Here is a 16,418-nt window from a genome sequence, read left to right on the forward strand (position 1 = left end):
CTAACATTAGTGACAAAAAAGAAAAAAATTATAGTTCAGTGGTAGGTTTCTAAACAAATAATAAGTTGGGTGACAAAAAAATCTATTTTCCCATTAATATACTACGAATTTATATAGTATTTAATTGGCCGATGGTGATATATTGGACATTCAATTAGCTAGAATTTATTTCATAAAAATTGAATTCGATAAGAATTTAATTAGTATTTTATTAGAAGTTATTAATTTTAAAGTATTTTTATAATTAAAATTTATGTATATAATCCAAACACTAAAATTGTAAAATAAAATTAGGATGATTAAATTGATTGAATGTTCGATTTTTAGAATGACTATGGAATTTTGCCCGCGCTACGCGTGCGGAATCCTTGAAAACTTAGATTAATTTTATTAGCGTGATTAAATTTGTAGGCGTTACGCGTGCGGCAATCTTTGAAGAACTTAGTTAACTTTATGAGCGTTATTAATTCGTAGGATATGATGACTCGGAAGGATTATAAAAATAGAAAAAACGGAGGGAGTAAATCATTTTGCTGGATAAGTACCCAAGTTTTGTGTAGAAGTGTGAAACGCGAGTTCTGGGTGTTTGACTAAGGGGGTCTCCCTCATTTATCGGACGTGCTAGGACAGCGGGGTAAGTAACAGCTAGATTGTGTAAAATTGGTGTTTCATAAAATCTGGACCGTTGAAGATAGAATAAACAGAGTTAAAAGTAGATGACCGCACTACCAAACGCCAACCACTATATTAGATATTTTGCTAGACTATTCTATCAACCAAATAAATACTTTATAGTTTAATACTGCTATCTAATTCTAGGTTGAGTATCGAATTGTTGTTATAGAACTGATATGCTGCGAGAAAGGAAGTTGATAAAGAAGTGTTGTGAAATTTTTTCTGGTATTTTTAATGAATATAATTTTCGGTGTTTGCCACCGAAAAGAAAAGTGTTTTCTAAATATATCGGAAATCTACTTTTTCTGAAAAATAGTTCAGAAAGTTATGTTTATTTTTTTTTAAGTAATATTTATCTGTGTTTAAAAAGAAAAGTGTTTTCTAAAATATATCAGAATATTTTCTTAAAAATTATTGAAAAAACAATCTAAGTCCGAGCAAACCGGCGTTTGGGGTTTTTTCTGATCACCATCGTAATTTTGAAATGTGAGTAGTAACTATTCATCGAGTCCTGCCTAGAACTAGAAGGGATTCTTGCCTACTTTTATTTATCCATTGACGGAGACGTTTATCAACAAAACCAACAATGAGAAAAGTTGATCGGATCAGCTAGACATCTCTACTCTGTCACTCAAGTACCTAGCATCCTATGCTTCCAGAGTTCCAGTTCTACTAATGCGTACACTACAAGATGCGCATCTGGTTTTGGTTCGAACTACTTTTTTTTTTTTTGCTAATTTTTTTTTTCAAATTATTTTACATTATCATTTTTGAAATCCACATATATATGAGTAACATGGACAATAAATTATATTGCAAGATGTTAATAACTTACAGACCCTAATTGCCAGTTGCCAGACACATATTTAGTCAAAATGCGTTCGATCAATCATCAAAAATCAAAAGTAAGAAAATATCACAACATGAAAAATCAAAAATATGAATGTAAAATATCCCATGTTTAAATAATAACTATATTTTGTGAAAATTAATAATAGAATCCGACAAGGAGGGACTATCAGCGAGTTCAAGAATATCTCATACAAGCACGAGTCAAATCCTACTCCCTCCTTCCCACTTATTTCTATACGCTTTTTTAGATGTCTCATCATTTTTATACATTCCAAAAATAGCAATTTTTTATAATATAAAACACTATTACACCCACTATTTTTTTCCACAGATCTCTATTTTATAATAATAAAAACATTATTACACCAACTAACTTACTCACTATATCAAATATATTATTTAAAATTAATGAATTTCATCACTTCACTTACTTTTCGTCTAATTTCACTTATTTTTTACATTTTTTCTAAGTCTCTGTGTTCCAACCATATGTGTCCCAATCAAGTGTAGACAATTGATTGGGATGGAGGGAGTCCCTGATACACTATAGTATATGTATGAGGTTGGCATTTAAAGAATAGATTTGAGGAATATCATTCAATGGCCACTAACTAAACAAATCAATTTCAAGGGTCAAATGTATGCATAGCCATGCATTTTTCCGTAAAAGAAGAGTCACTGTCGTAATGGTTCTAATGCATCTTTCAGAGGCCTTGACAATGGAATTTAACAACGATTAAAATATATACAAATCATGCATGGATTGTGGATGGAGATTGTAGACGCAAACGTTCAAGCTATCTATTTTTTGTTTTTAATACAAAAGATCCCACCGCCGGGACTCGTGATTAGTCATATAAATACTTGAAATTATGTTGCCTTGCAACTACTTATAACTTGACCCACTTTATTTATTTACTCACATCAATCATGTCCTCAATTTGAAATTTGTAGACAAGACAAGACGCAAGAGTGTAATTTTGAAATGTGAATGATTAGGTAAATGAATTGGTTAAACACGTTCTCTCTGATATTACGCGAGCTGAAAGCTGATATATAAAACGAAAAAATAAATTTAAAGTTCGACAACAGCAAAAAAATCAACACGGCATACTAACAAGACATTTGATCAGTTTTACCGCTCGCTCGGGGCAAATAATACTTCCTCCTGTGTTACATCAACATTCCACTTTTCACACATATATAAAAATCTCAGATAAGTACTTTCACATAATATTTCTTATAACTTTTATTCGATAGAAAAATTCTAATGTTTGATAGAAAATACAAAAACAAAATATAATACGAGAGTAACTCTATTGAACATATTCAAATCCGCAAAACATTAAGGATAAATGATATGTAAACTGAACATATTCAAATCGCATAAATAGTGAAAGGCTTAAATTAATTAGGATCTTCTAGAGCCAAATCAGAAAATTTATTCACGAAAGTAATTAAAGACCATGACGTTATTTTAAAGCATATGGTTGGTTTGACTTGGCAAAGAAGGGTCACGGACTCGAGGGTGGAGCTGGGTTGGGTTATCTAGGCTTCTCTTTCACAGATTTCTTCTCCTTATATCCATCAATTTTTTTATACCAGAAATATGTCTGAGAAATTCAGAAACTTAAACGTGCTCTGTGCATTCTATTCAGTGAGTAAAGTGACTGTTTGTTACAGTGCCTCATCCTACCTCCCCAAGAGATATGCACTGCCAGACAGCCTCTTGTTTAAAATATACATCTAACATCAAATGGTAAATCAACATACATTACAAGCACAAGTGGTGGAAACGAGTAGATCACAATTGTAAATTCAGCTATGACTTCCATACCTCTTTGAGTTGTACATTGGGGAAGCTCAGCATTTGCATTAGGCACGATAGACTGACCAGCAGCTTCAGGCACCTCGCCTATTCACAGCTCTACCTGTAAAATATTTAACTGTTACTTTTATACCCAAGTCCTTGCTGTAATATTTGCTTGTATTTTCTGTTATCAAAGGGCAACTGCACGAATATTACCGCACCTAGCATATATATCAAATGTAGGCTCAGATTTACAATTACAGTTGGATAGTTTAAACAGTGGTTTGGGACAAGTATATCAACATGTAATCAGCTCAAAGAAATACCAGGCAGGCTCAGCCTGGAATCTAAGATATACAAACTTTTGCTGGTAAAAACAACAGTGCTTTAGTTGAATGTAAGATTCCCTGATAATCAAAGAAAGGACGATCATAAAAACATAAAGAACTTATAACTTCACTAAGGATCACATAAACTGATTGACTGGTCACATAATTGTAGCTTCAATTTGTAAGTTTATCTCGGAAGAAACACACATAGTAGTCAACCTTTTTCAGACGAACTCTACTCGATGGTCTAGATTCCGTATGTTAGTTTGTATAGATAACTGGATCATCCAATCCACACGAAGTTTTTTCTATATTTATAATCAATGTTATCGCAAAAAGAATCACATACCATTGACAGATAGAGTCCATGGCGCCAACACTGTCAGTTTATATATCATCTTGATCAGAACAGCCGAATCTTACGTGTGCATGTGGTATTACTCAAATTCGCATTCATTGTCTTCATCAGCTTCTGTATGATAGCTTTCAAGGATAGGAAATCCGCAACTTGTTCTATGCCTCTGTAAAGAAACCCTGGTGTCACGAGCTCTCTCAATATTAAGGGCGGACAAGTCTTGAAAGTTAAGGCTATCAGGGTAATCACTGGTGCAGCTTGGCTCGTATAGAAAACACTCCTTATCCTCTTCAACAAAGCATGCGGAAGGTCCAACATGCTGGGGATTTTGATAAGCATGGAGCAAAGATAACTGATTTTCGGTAGAGTAATCACTTACCGTTAAGTGCTTCTCTCCCAGCTCTCGGTCTAGCCTTGTTGAAAAGAAGAGGGACTCCTGATCATGAAAACTGTTTTCACAGATAACTTTGTTCAGATTCCAAAAGTGGTCTTGGGAGGATAATACATCACTTCTGAATCCTGAGTGATTGTTCATTGAGAAATCCTCCGATGGACCATAAAGATACTTTAGTGAGTCTAAATCACACGAGAATGGTACTGGAAAATGGTCGAGCTTTGCGTAAAGACAATCCTCATATTCAAAGTATCTCCCAGAATTGCTAGTGGAGCGAAAGTTTGTTGAACTGGGTGGCGCTAATGAATTGCAGTTTAAGAAATAACTTGAAACCAAAGAAGATGAAGACAATGCATTCTCATCTTCCGTATGATGACTCTGCCAGTGATCACTGTCCCCAGAATGTGCCAATAAATTCACATTTCTATTGTAAAACGAAATCGATAAATCTTGTTCATCTTTTTCACTGCTATGATCCCAACCTAATAGAAGAGCATGTGGTTCTCTCTCAATTAGAGAATCATTTGTATCAGTGCATGTGTCGAAGTTCTTGGGATGGTTTGCCAAGGCAATCGATCCATAATTTTCTAGTTGCAACTGAAAACATGGATTGCTTTCTTGGAACAAGCTCTTGGTAAATGAGGCGTCTCTATAAGGGTCAGATTTCACATATGTGCAAGGAAAATAAGTTTTAATGGGGTAAGTAGTTGAAGGAAAGTCTGCATTAACATTATCCAATTCCGGTAGAATCACATCACAGTGGCTTTCAGACATATATCGTGTGAAACCATAATCCTGGTACCCAGCATTTTCAAATTCCAAGTGATTTGTATGCTTCCGCCAATGTCCCATTGGATGTATATTATCACGAGGTAACAAAGGTAACTGATTTCGGGCACTATTACTTTCAGGGAAAAAGTTCTCGGTAATAGGGGCATCTATTTTATGGTAAGGTTTCATATTAATGCAGGAAGAATAAGACTTAACGGGGTAAGATGTCAAAGGAGAGTCTCCACCCCCAGTTTCCAAATCTGGGAGAACCACATCTCTGCAACTTTCATACAAATTTTGTGTGAAAGAATAATCTTCATACGCAGCATCTTCAGATTCCATTAAGTGGTATTTAAGCATCCCATAGTGTCCCCTGGAATGTTGTGTATTATCATCATCATTGGGAATCCAAGGTGACTGATCCCGGGCACTAATATCTGCTTGACTATATTTTGGCTCCCAATCACGCTGCAAGAAGACACAATTATCAGCACAAATATCAAATTTTAAGCTTTGAATAGCAAGTGTCGCATATTCACATCAAAGCTGAAAAATCATACATTCTCTTTATTGTCTTCAGGAAACAGGCGATTGAGGAGCATAGAGACCAAACTGAACCTAAGAATATTAAACTGAGTCCGAGATATTAACAACAAAAATTAACAGAAGATTAATGAATAGTAATGTGGATACCCCTCTGAAGAGAGCTCGTCAATTTCCTTATGTAAAGTACCAGAAACCCACTGAAGTAATCTTTGCCTCTTTAAGCCAAAGATTCCTTTGTCACAATGCTGCACTCCTACAAGTCAAGGAAAACTTCAATTCTCGTACATAAAACATTACACTGATTGCTGTGCAAATTGATGAGAAACAGTAGACATGTTTGAATTCTGGTCATTAGAGTAATAGTAATCGCTTGTAAAAGTTTTCTTTTAGTTACCAAAAAGATGATGGGAGGAGAACATGGATGCTTGAGAATTTATGAAATGCTACAATTTTCATTTTAACTCCTATTCTCTAAGCAACAAATTAATTTAACAGAATCCTGAAATATGACCATCATACAACAATTCTCCGAGAATAATAAATGGTTCTCCCCTCCACATCCTTACTGTGAAAACTATTTATCTAAGAGCGCTTTCACAAACTTATAGCATGACACAATCTAAGATAAATAGCAATTTTAGAGAGTTGCCCTTTCGACAAATATTCATAAACCTTCAGAACCAAAAGGATCTTTTTTTTTTCAATAAATTCACTGACTGCATCAGATCCAACAAGATAGCATTGAATAAGTTCATGTTCCTGCTTAGTTGTGGCCACTCTTTACAAAAATATGATAAAATCACAAAAAGTCTAAGGCAATGATCAAAGAGCAATAAATGGCTAATGTAGAGCAAACCTGTATTATTTGGGTAACTCCGTGAAAATGAGGGCCAATGATTGTGGTTACTTGGTATAGTAACCTTTTCGTTCAGCAACGGTAAAATAATGTCTTTGTCGCTAGTTTCTACCATGTTGTTTATCTCTGCAGCATAATAACAAGTGTATAAGGAGGAAGAAAAAGTAACACATATATTCTTTAATTTCCAACAAATTAACATTTATTTTCTCGAAAGGCCAACTATGCCCACCAGAGCTCTTTGGTGCACGAACAGGAGGTGTTAAGCAAGGCTGATCGCCAGATCTTTTAGTTCCAATTGGAACTGACGACTTCGGTTCATTAAACATTGGTTGTAGCTTCACTCTTTTCTCTGCATATTATTAAGATAATAGCAGCGATATCAGAAAAAGATTCCGCATACTTTCCCAGTCCAATTTGGAGATCAGCTCATATGGAATGTATGCTAAGAGAAATTTTGTACACTCAATGGAAATTCTACCTCTTCCATAATGGTTCGACTCCACATCCGTGAACTGCATCTTCTCTCTATCCCTAGAACGCAATTCACCTCGAGCTGCTTCCCTCTTTAGTTTTTTGAAATACGCAAACTCAGAAGTTTTAGCACCATCAGCTGTAAATTCTTCTTAGTCAGTCATTATTCCAAGAAAAACTTCAAAGTGTATCCACCAAAGGTGCATAAAGTACAAAGGAAAAAAAAAACGAGGAAACAACTTAAATTAGTTACCAACGAACTGGTACTAAGCTAGATTTCTGATTACAACAACGGGAGTGTGGGAATAAAAAACTTACATCTTGAATCCTCTACTCGCTCACGTTGTTCAGAACACGCACTTGGCCTAACGTTTTGCATTTGATGACTTCTAGCATCGGGAAATTTCCTTTTCCTGTCCCCCCTTGTATCTACAACCACCAACATATTTAAATAATAGTAAATCCAAATAAACACGTTCAGTTTCACCAACATAGATCTCTAACACATCAAACCATGACCAACTCATACTTGTATACTACACCAGACCTCTAAAAATCTCTCAGCACAACTTAACAACAATATTTCATTAGCTTACAGCACGAATTCAACTGCAACATATAACAAAGATCGCAAACAACACCATCACCACTTGCACCTTTTACAGAAGCTGGTTAATAATTAAAAAAGAATAACACATTTACGTATTCAATCCTCTATATCTAATTTTCAGATCATCCAGATACTAATTCAATTCTGTTAGCTTGTGGCACGAATTCAACTCCATCATATTACAAAGATCACATACATGATACACCACCGTCACACTTGCACATTTTACCGAAGCTAGTTAATAATGACAAAAACATTTACGTATTCAGTTCCTCTATATCTAATTTTTCCAAGTATCGAGATGCTTATTCAATTCCTCTGTATCTAGTTTTTCGAAGCACCAAGGTAGTACTTAATAACAAAATTCACAACAAATGACACACTTGTATCTAATTTTCATGCTACATTTACAGCAAAGTTCACTAATAGATCATTTCATCGATATATAAATTCAACAGCGAATCGATGGGAAATGGAACACGAAAGCATAAAAGTAGATAATCGAAACGCACACAAGCACTGCGCGCATATATGTGAGGTGAAATTGTTACCTCTACGAAAAGCAGACCTGTTTGATAAATTGTTGCCTCGCCTCATTCTTCTTCGATTTGTTTTGAAACCCTAACGAGTGTGATGCATTTTGTGTGCATTCATACAACTTGTATTGCCGCCAATCTGGCTTTTATTGCTTTCTCGCCTATGCCGAAATTTATTAACAACTGATAAATTTAAAAAGTTTATACGAGTCCGTAAATGGAGTTGGAGTTCGTTTAGCAATTCCGAATTTTTAAATGATATTTTAAATAAATAACATTAGTTTTATGATCACAAAACTCATTACTTTTGTTATATTATCGAAAAAATATATCATCATCGTTTGGTTAATCTTAGGTTAATCTTATTTTTCAGAAATAAAAGTTTATTTTCAAATAAAAATACATGAAAACATACTTTTTCCTATAATTTTTAACGTTTATATTAAAAAAATTATAAAATATGAATTTTTTTTTTCAAAGAATAAGCCCTTGGGCTTTTCATACCCCAAACGGCCTCACTATGGGAACAAGTATTTTCCTTTAAAAAAAAATCAAAATTCTTGGCATTTGATACCCAACTTACTGGTGCATAATTCATAAATAAGTATAATCCTAGTGATGGGGATCTTCTTCATTTTACACATTGCCAACAAATTGAGACCCTGGGATTGTTCTTTGTGTGTATGGTTGCAGGACCCGAGAAATCGCTACCTGTTGTAAGGTTCAACAAGGAGAACTATGCAACTGTATCGACAAACAACTACGCAATGGATGAGATCCAAGAAGTCACATAAGCTCTGCATAAAATGTGCTATAAGTATTTTTCTGGATATAGAAGCTTATCGCAGAATTGTATATCATGATTCACATCTTACATGACAAATTTTTACATATGTTATATCATATCGCGGGAGCCTGACTGCTGGATTAACGAAAAACACCAGAAAGTCTGACTCTTATTATCAATTTCAAGTAGAAACAATGCTTTCTGTCGGTTTACAAGTTGCCAGCCAATTTTGTATTCTAAAATTACTGCTATGTACATACAATTGCTCAAAAAGGCTGTGTATGAAAATAGAGACTATTAATACAAGTCTCAAATTTACAAATGTACCTGTACTGTTATCTCCAGCCACCTAAAGTATGTTTGATTGATCCCCATTCATCTGTATCAAATCCTACAATATATTTCAAAAAAAGTAAATTCAGATTGTAAAGCCACTTGAACTTGGCTAATTGGAACGCTACCGTACAATTCAACATTCTACTTCTCGGCAGAAGCTGGAACTAGCAAACTGATGAAATTACCTTCAGTTTTTAAAAAAGGGGGAAGGGGAGATGCTATGGTCTCTCATTAGTTTAGTTGCAAGTGGCGGAATTGCATGAATTCTTAGTATGCCACCAATTACATTGAATTCTATACCAGTATTCTACATCGTGCTGATGCTAAAGATTTATAACTCGAGAAAACTGCTTGCCTAGCCTGTAATGCATTCAACCTGTTCCTCCTAGTAATAATCATTCATATGGTGTTGTTTTGAAGTCTTATAACCACATCCCCCTAAACATCTGCAGTGCCCAAAACCCAGCTATAGTACACCTGGTTACTTAGAAAGAGGATCGTAATGAACAAATACTATCTATATTAAAGGAAGTCTTAATTGTGAAACGGATATGGCTAAAGTGACCAAAACCCAAATTTCTAGCCAAAATAGTATAACGATTATATAGTGGTGGCTGATATTTATCTAATATAGACATTGTGGTGACTGGATTTTCAAAATTGCAATTTGGGGGCCAAAGCTTGCTTCCACCTTCCAAAAATGTGGCTAACAGCCACTTTTTTCCAAACGAAAGATATAATTGAAGTCTATCCACCATTTTTTGCCAATTATCCACTCTTTTAAAACAAGAAACTAATGCCTAACACCAAATTGCGATTTTAAAGGTCCGGTCATTTAAATTGCTAAAGAACAGCCCCCAATTTGCATTTAACTTTAAACACAAAAAAAACAAGGAAACAGATGCAATAGATTGTTTTGTTAGAGAATCTAACCTGTAAACTGGATCAAGTCAAACTCGTCCAGAAAAATCTAAAACTCTGTAAGTACCAAGTGAATCAAATCAAACTCGCCCGTCAAAGCCATCAAAAAGACCTGTCCATAGTCCCTTTATAGGCGGTAGCTGTGCAACAAAAGCATTCCAAGGAGGGTAACCAACTCCACTACCACGAACCCGACCATCCAAGCGAAGAGATAAATACCTTTATAGAATAAAAGAACCAGAATATTACTCATCTCTTTGACTGTAACAAGCACCAGTGCTTTAGCTGATATGTCTAATATTAGTTTGACCAGAAAGTACGAAGCAAAACACAAGAAAAATCAGAGAAAAATTATTTATATGCATGATATTAGTAGGAATAAGAAACCTGAAGTGCAATAGTGCACTAGTAAATTAGCTGATGCTTCCCTGTTATGTAGATAATACTTACACTGGAGAATCAGATGAAACATTGGCGAGTTTCTTTTGTTCATCTAACCACCTGTGGTAATTATAAAAAAAAAGGTAAGTAAACTGTATATTATATATACCACTCGGTGAACTCTAAGAGAGGGCTTACTTGGACCACTCAGTCAAGAGAACGGGATTTAGCTGCCACAGCCGTTTCCGTTTTCCAGTCAGCTCCTTCATTTCCTCACTCTCATCAAATTGAAAATCAGGTAATTCCCCGTCTGTGGCAAAAGGAACCACAAGCACCCCTCTCTCCAGAAGGCCCTCAGTGAAAGGTTCACTAAATTTAAAAGACTCAGAAATGAAAGATGAAGGGCCAGAAACTATAACAAGACGAGCAAATCCTCTAAATGCATTAACAGGAACAACCTTCTTCTCATTTACCCGAAGCTTAAGATTCGAAAGGTTCTCCTCTCTTGTCAGTCTAGCCAACTGAGCATTCTTAGCATTATTATCCCCAGAATAAAGAAATGCAAATACAGATACAGCTGCTATATCTATGCCAAGGCCTTCAAGAATCTTAGGCACTTCAGCTGCTCTCGATGGATTGGAAAGTGCACCAATTAACTGGGTAGTAGCTATTAGTCCTCCTAGAGAAGCACTGGCAATAAAAGCAAGATAAAAGAACATTCGGACTGATCGAAATGGAGTAAGAACTTCACTCCGTATCTTGGCATCTGAACTGAAGAACAACAGAATGTATATTACTTGAAGGTGCTATTTTACATGACATAATCTGATGGTATGAAATTCTCATAAAGGGGAAGAAACATTAAGTTAATAACTGAACATCGAAATACTGATTTACATAATGACGTGCTTTCGCTTACTAGTTAACTATACCGAAACCAAATGAGCAGGCAGAACTGAAGAAGGAAAAGAACTATCTTCGAATACATAAGTGCATACACAGTAAAGAACAATGTTCAATCTGTTCCTTTAAACAACAACCCTCAGAAAATCAGTATCATAGTAATATACTAATATCATCTCTTTTGGCTGCTGACTACTTTTGTTGGAGCGGGAGCCTTGTACACTAGGTATGCCTTACTCAAGCAACCTAGAGACACTCCTTATATATATACATTTCAACTTCTGATAATCTCAAGACTTCACATACTAGAATAAGCCCTTCTATATCTCCTCCTTTCAAGCAGATAGTAATTACCAATTTACCAAAAACACATTTCCTTCTGAAGATTGCAATTTAATAGTAATACACTTGTAAACATTACAATGTACCCTTTATAAGCCACAGAAAAGTAAACAGATATCAAGAACTCAAGCCGAGAATTCAAGCCTTATTGAAGGCAAAATGGCGCGTGTGTGAGTTAGTGATTGTAAATGCCAAGCATGCATACATGAATAAAGTACATGAACAAAACATAAACATGCTGCAGAACCGAAAACTCGATAAATACCTGAATTGGGGAGAGGAGGTAGGCTCATCCGAGGCAGAGCAGGTGATTAAGCAACGCAACCGCGTCCTGCGCTGTAATGTACAGCTGAGAGTAGCAGTTGATAAAATAAAGCCCGATTCATGACGGTTTAAATGGCGGGAAAATCCCAAGCATTTTGGACCAGTGAAGCTACTGGCTGCGCTGTATGAAAATTGGGCCACCAATACTGAGGAGGAGGCTGCCATGGTTATTACACTTGTGTTTGCTAACATGTGCATTGTGCGTTTGTCTCAGGATTGATCATTTGTTTGTGATCACTAATGAGCCACGAGTGAAGCTTCTTCTAACCAGACACGAGACCAGTAGTCCTAGTACTTGGTAACCTTAAAGTGCTCTGACCCTTTTCTTTGTGAATTTGTAAAAACTATAATTACAAACTTTTCCCCACAAAAAATTATAAATTATTAAATTAACAGGTTACTGTAAGGGGTCAGAGAAAAGCTGCCGGAGAACAAATTATTAAGTAACCGATCAGGGAGTTTTTTTTATGATTTTTTAACTGAATCATGTTATATTTAACAAAAAAATTTTAGAAGTTCATATAATTTTAACCTTTTCAGTTTTATGTTATCTGTTGAAATAGCTACCTTGCTAACAGAGCAATAATGTTACAGACAATTTTTTCCATTTTCATCAAATTTTATATGACCATAAGAATATCCATTTTTGCCTTTAAATCTAGGAAATGTTTCGAACTTGAATCCCAGTTGGGTAGTCAGAAATGGGAACATGTGGCTGGCCCAACAGCATCCGTACAACTCCTAATTTATGCTATTATAAGAGCCTTAAAATTCGTGCAGAACCCTCCGTCTCAAATGTATACATATAACATATCACCTCCGTCCAAATGTATACAACTCATTGAGACTGAGGGAGTACTTAATATAATCTTTATCAAGATCAGCTAAGTTCCATAAGAAAAGGAACTCATCTCGAGTTTGATCAAAAAAGATTTTAGTCCTCTTGAGGGAAAACAATGCCATCGCAATATGTGGATAAAACCAAGTTCACTCTTTCAACACTACAAATTTACCTGGACTTGCACACTTCTTAAGAAAAACATATCAAACAAAACGTGTTAATGCCGAAACCTATGGACTCGTGGACAAATCAACACTGATTACTCGTGACTCTTTCTGATGAAAGTGAAGCAGCATAGAGATCCTTGATGAGGTTAAAGACTAGCTCTATTTCTTTGCGCCAGCTTCAGATAACAAATTTTCAAGCTCCCCTTTCTGATAAATTTCAACAGTATCTGCAAAGTACAGCAAACATAAGACTTTCTGCTTGTTTTTTCTTACATATGATTTTCCGAATGTAATAGCCAACTTTATCTAGAGAAGAATATCTTTTTTAAAAAGATATTTGATGAAGACAGTAAAAAGCTGATGAAGATGGTTAAAAGCTTGACACTCTGTCAAACAGGTGAAATGAAGTTGGTTCATGTCATCATAGCAAAGCAAATACATCTTCCCAAGGTCTAATTTATACAAGATGTTGATTATCAAATTTAGAGAATAAAACATAACAGTATAAGAAGAAGCCTTGTCACTGTTTTTTTGGGGGAATTATACTCATCAGACAAAAAGCTTAGCGAAACGGTAAAGTATATCAGACAAACTTCCTAACAGCACAAACATGGAATAAAATTTTTAAAGAGTTATAGCCCTATCCTATACTTAATCCAATGAACAAACATGTCCTATGGTATACATCCCCTTTGGACATTATATGCCAATGTGAAATAATTAAAGAAGCGAGTGCTCTAGGTCTCTAGGAGCTGCTACCTCGGCTCAATCAACTTCTTAAGTTTGATAAACAAAATAGCAGAGAAGTTTAAAGATCAACTATTCCTGAACAGATTTACAACAAAATCACTGAATTTACAGGGTCAAAGACTGTACCTGAACAACCACCAATGTGTTTAGCCCCTGGTACAGGAAAGAGAGATTTTAGTGATCATAATTTGATGCCTAACACCACAGGAAAAAAATTATAGAATTTTATGATGATATATAGCGAATTAAATTTTAGCTTGAACTATGAATAGCAAATATTAACTCTAGAGATGGTCAAGGGGCAATAGTAAAATCAAGGACCATACAACATGTGATGAAAAGGTCATTTGCCCCTATTTTTCTGCTTGCCCTAATTTCACTTTCATGATCTTGATTTATTTTTTAGTTTTAAAACACGAATCCTCAATGCTCCATTTAGTTGGATGAAAGTAATTCAGGTCGGAATGAAATTTGTACTATTCTGTAGGCAAATATTCATCATTTTCATTACTCAATTTCTTCAAAAATCTCATTATAGAAACTTTTCACTCCCATTTATCATCGCTCATACTTTTTACAAACTTTCTTTGACCTTAAATTTTGTTCACAATTTTTAACAACCCCCCCCCCCCCAAAATTTTTTTTTTTTTAAAATGGAGCACCACAATGAAATAAGGTATCTGGCCCCACTGAAGCAAGGACCAAACTAAATTACAAGCAGTAAAGTGATGTAAGATCATAATTTTGAAGTTCAAGATGGGGTCAACAACAAGGAAATCTGAAACACTTTAACTATTTTAGTTTTACAAGAACACAGCTTCTTAAAGTTGGCGTGTATCTTCATTTACGGGAGGGCAAGGATTTAACCTTGTCAAAGAAAAGGTAGGTCAGTGGATGTGTTTGATTATCAAATAAAAAATGAAGAAATATCAAGCCAATACAGAATTTCATGAGACGTGGAGGAAAATGTCCCAAGGCAAGTCTTTATTAAGCAGGAGGTCACAATCACATATACTAAGTCATTTTAATACAGTTAAAACTTGATAGTCAAAAAATCCCCCAGGTACCATTGATTGGTAGGCTTCGTAAACACAAATATAAGTCTTTTTTTGAAGATACAGTGTCAAATCATCAATACAACTACAGAGTACAGATATGGCTTGGCCTTGAAAACAACTTGTAATTAAAGCCAATCATTTTTGTCTTGCTAATGACAACCCCCAGCCCTGAAATAACGACTGCTCCTGGTGCATATGTTATAGATATAAAGTTATAAACTGCCTACCATTCAAGAATGCCATTTTTTATTGTTATAAGAAACAAATAGATACTAACTTGTAAGTAGTACCTAATTTTGATGAAAAAATGATGGTTAGAGTACTTCTTACCGATAAAAACATTTGGTACAGTGTATTGCCCAGTCAAATCTCCCAACACGTCCTGTAATTGTGATCCTTGGGAACCTAAAAGGACATTACTCGTTAAATATTAAACAAATTATTACTCACTGTAATAAATTCATCCTCCATTAACACAATGAAATATATATATCCAAAAAAAACGCCTGATGTATATATAAAGCACCCTTTATTACACACCTGTACCTTCAATGCAAAAAAATTACCGATCACCTAATATAGCTAGTAATCTTTTGGTTGCATTACACTTTGAAATATTTTTATTACTAATGACAAACTCTTCAGAGAGAATACATTATAGCATTAGCATTATGTATCCATCAACATAGTTATTAACATTTCGATTACCAACAAATAGCTACAAAACCATACACATAATAAAATTACATAGTACATACCAATTGAAACAGCATACATACTTAACTTACAAGGCAATGGTAGCATTATTAGCCTAGTATAATTCCACACAAGATAACATACCTAATTGGTCCAGTTCAATAATATGTGGTTGCACACCAAGCTTCTTGAACAACTGTTTCACCTGAGAAGAATACCTTAACCAAACACAAATCATCAAGAATACATCAAAAATCAAATCTATATTCATTTACTAAATAAAAATCAATTATTAGTACTAAAATATCACGAAAAAAACAAAGAAAATGATCAAGAACTCACGAGCACCAAGACTTGGAGTAAACAACAACTGGGTAATCAGCAATAGTCTTTTTCACAGAGTCTTCTAACCCGGAATCTGATGACATGGCCCGAACAGTGATCCGACCCGGATTCTTGACGACATGGGTCAGCCTGAAACTTGAGGCAGAAAGTTTTCTTGAAGAGTTGGGGAGGAGAGAGAGAGAAGGGAGGAGAAGGTGAGATGAAGAAGTAGAGAGAGAAGGGGTGGTGATGGATATAGATAATGATGCTGCTGCTTTACATATGCTATTACATGTTGCTGCCATTGATGCTTCTCGTCTGTGTTCTTTGTTTTTCTACAAATGACAAAATATATCTTGAAGATGAATGGTGGACCGGTG

The 16,418-nt window shown here is 35.1% G+C and overlaps 3 protein-coding genes across 5 annotated transcripts; all 3 read right to left on the reverse strand.

Moving 5' to 3' along the window:
• Positions 1-2,886: 2,886 nt before the first annotated feature.
• LOC108202467 (uncharacterized) lies at positions 2,887-8,384 on the reverse strand. 3 transcript variants are annotated; one of them, XM_017370867.2, is made up of 9 exons: positions 8,224-8,384; positions 7,381-7,491; positions 7,070-7,201; positions 6,821-6,940; positions 6,589-6,714; positions 5,880-5,985; positions 5,747-5,798; positions 4,016-5,654; positions 2,887-3,458 (listed from the first exon to the last, which is right to left on the reverse strand). In XM_017370867.2, the coding sequence occupies exons 1-8, from the start codon at positions 8,267-8,269 to the stop codon at positions 4,104-4,106; spliced, it is 2,244 nt and encodes a 747-aa protein (XP_017226356.1). In that variant the 5' UTR covers positions 8,270-8,384; the 3' UTR covers positions 2,887-3,458; positions 4,016-4,103. The 3 variants fall into 3 exon arrangements, with proteins under 3 accessions (XP_017226356.1, XP_017226350.1, XP_063945465.1); XM_017370861.2 differs by having other exon boundaries at positions 5,747-5,804; XM_064089395.1 differs by having other exon boundaries at positions 5,747-5,804; positions 8,241-8,379.
• A 744-nt stretch (positions 8,385-9,128) lies between these two features.
• Positions 9,129-12,518, reverse strand: LOC108202488 (protein LOW PSII ACCUMULATION 1, chloroplastic). The gene is made up of 5 exons (XM_017370903.2): positions 12,144-12,518; positions 10,832-11,404; positions 10,703-10,753; positions 10,265-10,471; positions 9,129-9,386 (listed from the first exon to the last, which is right to left on the reverse strand). The coding sequence occupies exons 1-4, from the start codon at positions 12,398-12,400 to the stop codon at positions 10,333-10,335; spliced, it is 1,020 nt and encodes a 339-aa protein (XP_017226392.1). The 5' UTR covers positions 12,401-12,518; the 3' UTR covers positions 9,129-9,386; positions 10,265-10,332.
• Positions 12,519-13,082: 564 nt separating this feature from the next.
• LOC108202505 (monothiol glutaredoxin-S10) lies at positions 13,083-16,398 on the reverse strand. The gene is made up of 5 exons (XM_017370938.2): positions 16,057-16,398; positions 15,859-15,932; positions 15,349-15,423; positions 14,087-14,113; positions 13,083-13,437 (listed from the first exon to the last, which is right to left on the reverse strand). The coding sequence occupies exons 1-5, from the start codon at positions 16,341-16,343 to the stop codon at positions 13,370-13,372; spliced, it is 531 nt and encodes a 176-aa protein (XP_017226427.1). The 5' UTR covers positions 16,344-16,398; the 3' UTR covers positions 13,083-13,369.
• Positions 16,399-16,418: the final 20 nt, after the last annotated feature.

This window comes from Daucus carota, chromosome 1 (genome assembly GCF_001625215.2).
Source record: "Daucus carota subsp. sativus chromosome 1, DH1 v3.0, whole genome shotgun sequence".
Lineage (NCBI taxonomy): Eukaryota > Viridiplantae > Streptophyta > Magnoliopsida > Apiales > Apiaceae > Daucus > Daucus carota.

What these genes read in the sequence shown, in the direction of transcription:
- LOC108202467 (XM_017370861.2), bottom strand. Translation starts at nt 8,269, where the DNA reads ATGAGGCGAGGCAACAATTTATCAAACAGGTCTGCTTTTCGTAGAG. An exon ending in TCGTGCACCAAAGAGCTCTG is followed by an intron (nt 6,715 to 6,820) that starts GTGGGCATAGTT and finishes ATTATGCTGCAG; the next exon opens with AGATAAACAACATGGTAGAA. An exon ending in GAGTTACCCAAATAATACAG is followed by an intron (nt 5,986 to 6,588) that starts GTTTGCTCTACA and finishes CTTGACTTGTAG; the next exon opens with GAGTGCAGCATTGTGACAAA.
- LOC108202488 (XM_017370903.2), bottom strand. Translation starts at nt 12,400, where the DNA reads ATGCACATGTTAGCAAACACAAGTGTAATAACCATGGCAGCCTCCTCC. An exon ending in ACCTCCTCTCCCCAATTCAG is followed by an intron (nt 11,405 to 12,143) that starts GTATTTATCGAG and finishes GTTGTTCTTCAG; the next exon opens with TTCAGATGCCAAGATACGGA. An exon ending in CTCTTGACTGAGTGGTCCAA is followed by an intron (nt 10,754 to 10,831) that starts GTAAGCCCTCTC and finishes TAATTACCACAG; the next exon opens with GTGGTTAGATGAACAAAAGA.
- LOC108202505 (XM_017370938.2), bottom strand. Translation starts at nt 16,343, where the DNA reads ATGGCAGCAACATGTAATAGCATATGTAAAGCAGCAGCATCATTATCT. An exon ending in TACTCCAAGTCTTGGTGCTC is followed by an intron (nt 15,933 to 16,056) that starts GTGAGTTCTTGA and finishes TGTTTGGTTAAG; the next exon opens with GTATTCTTCTCAGGTGAAAC. An exon ending in TGTACCAAATGTTTTTATCG is followed by an intron (nt 14,114 to 15,348) that starts GTAAGAAGTACT and finishes TTCCTGTACCAG; the next exon opens with GGGCTAAACACATTGGTGGT.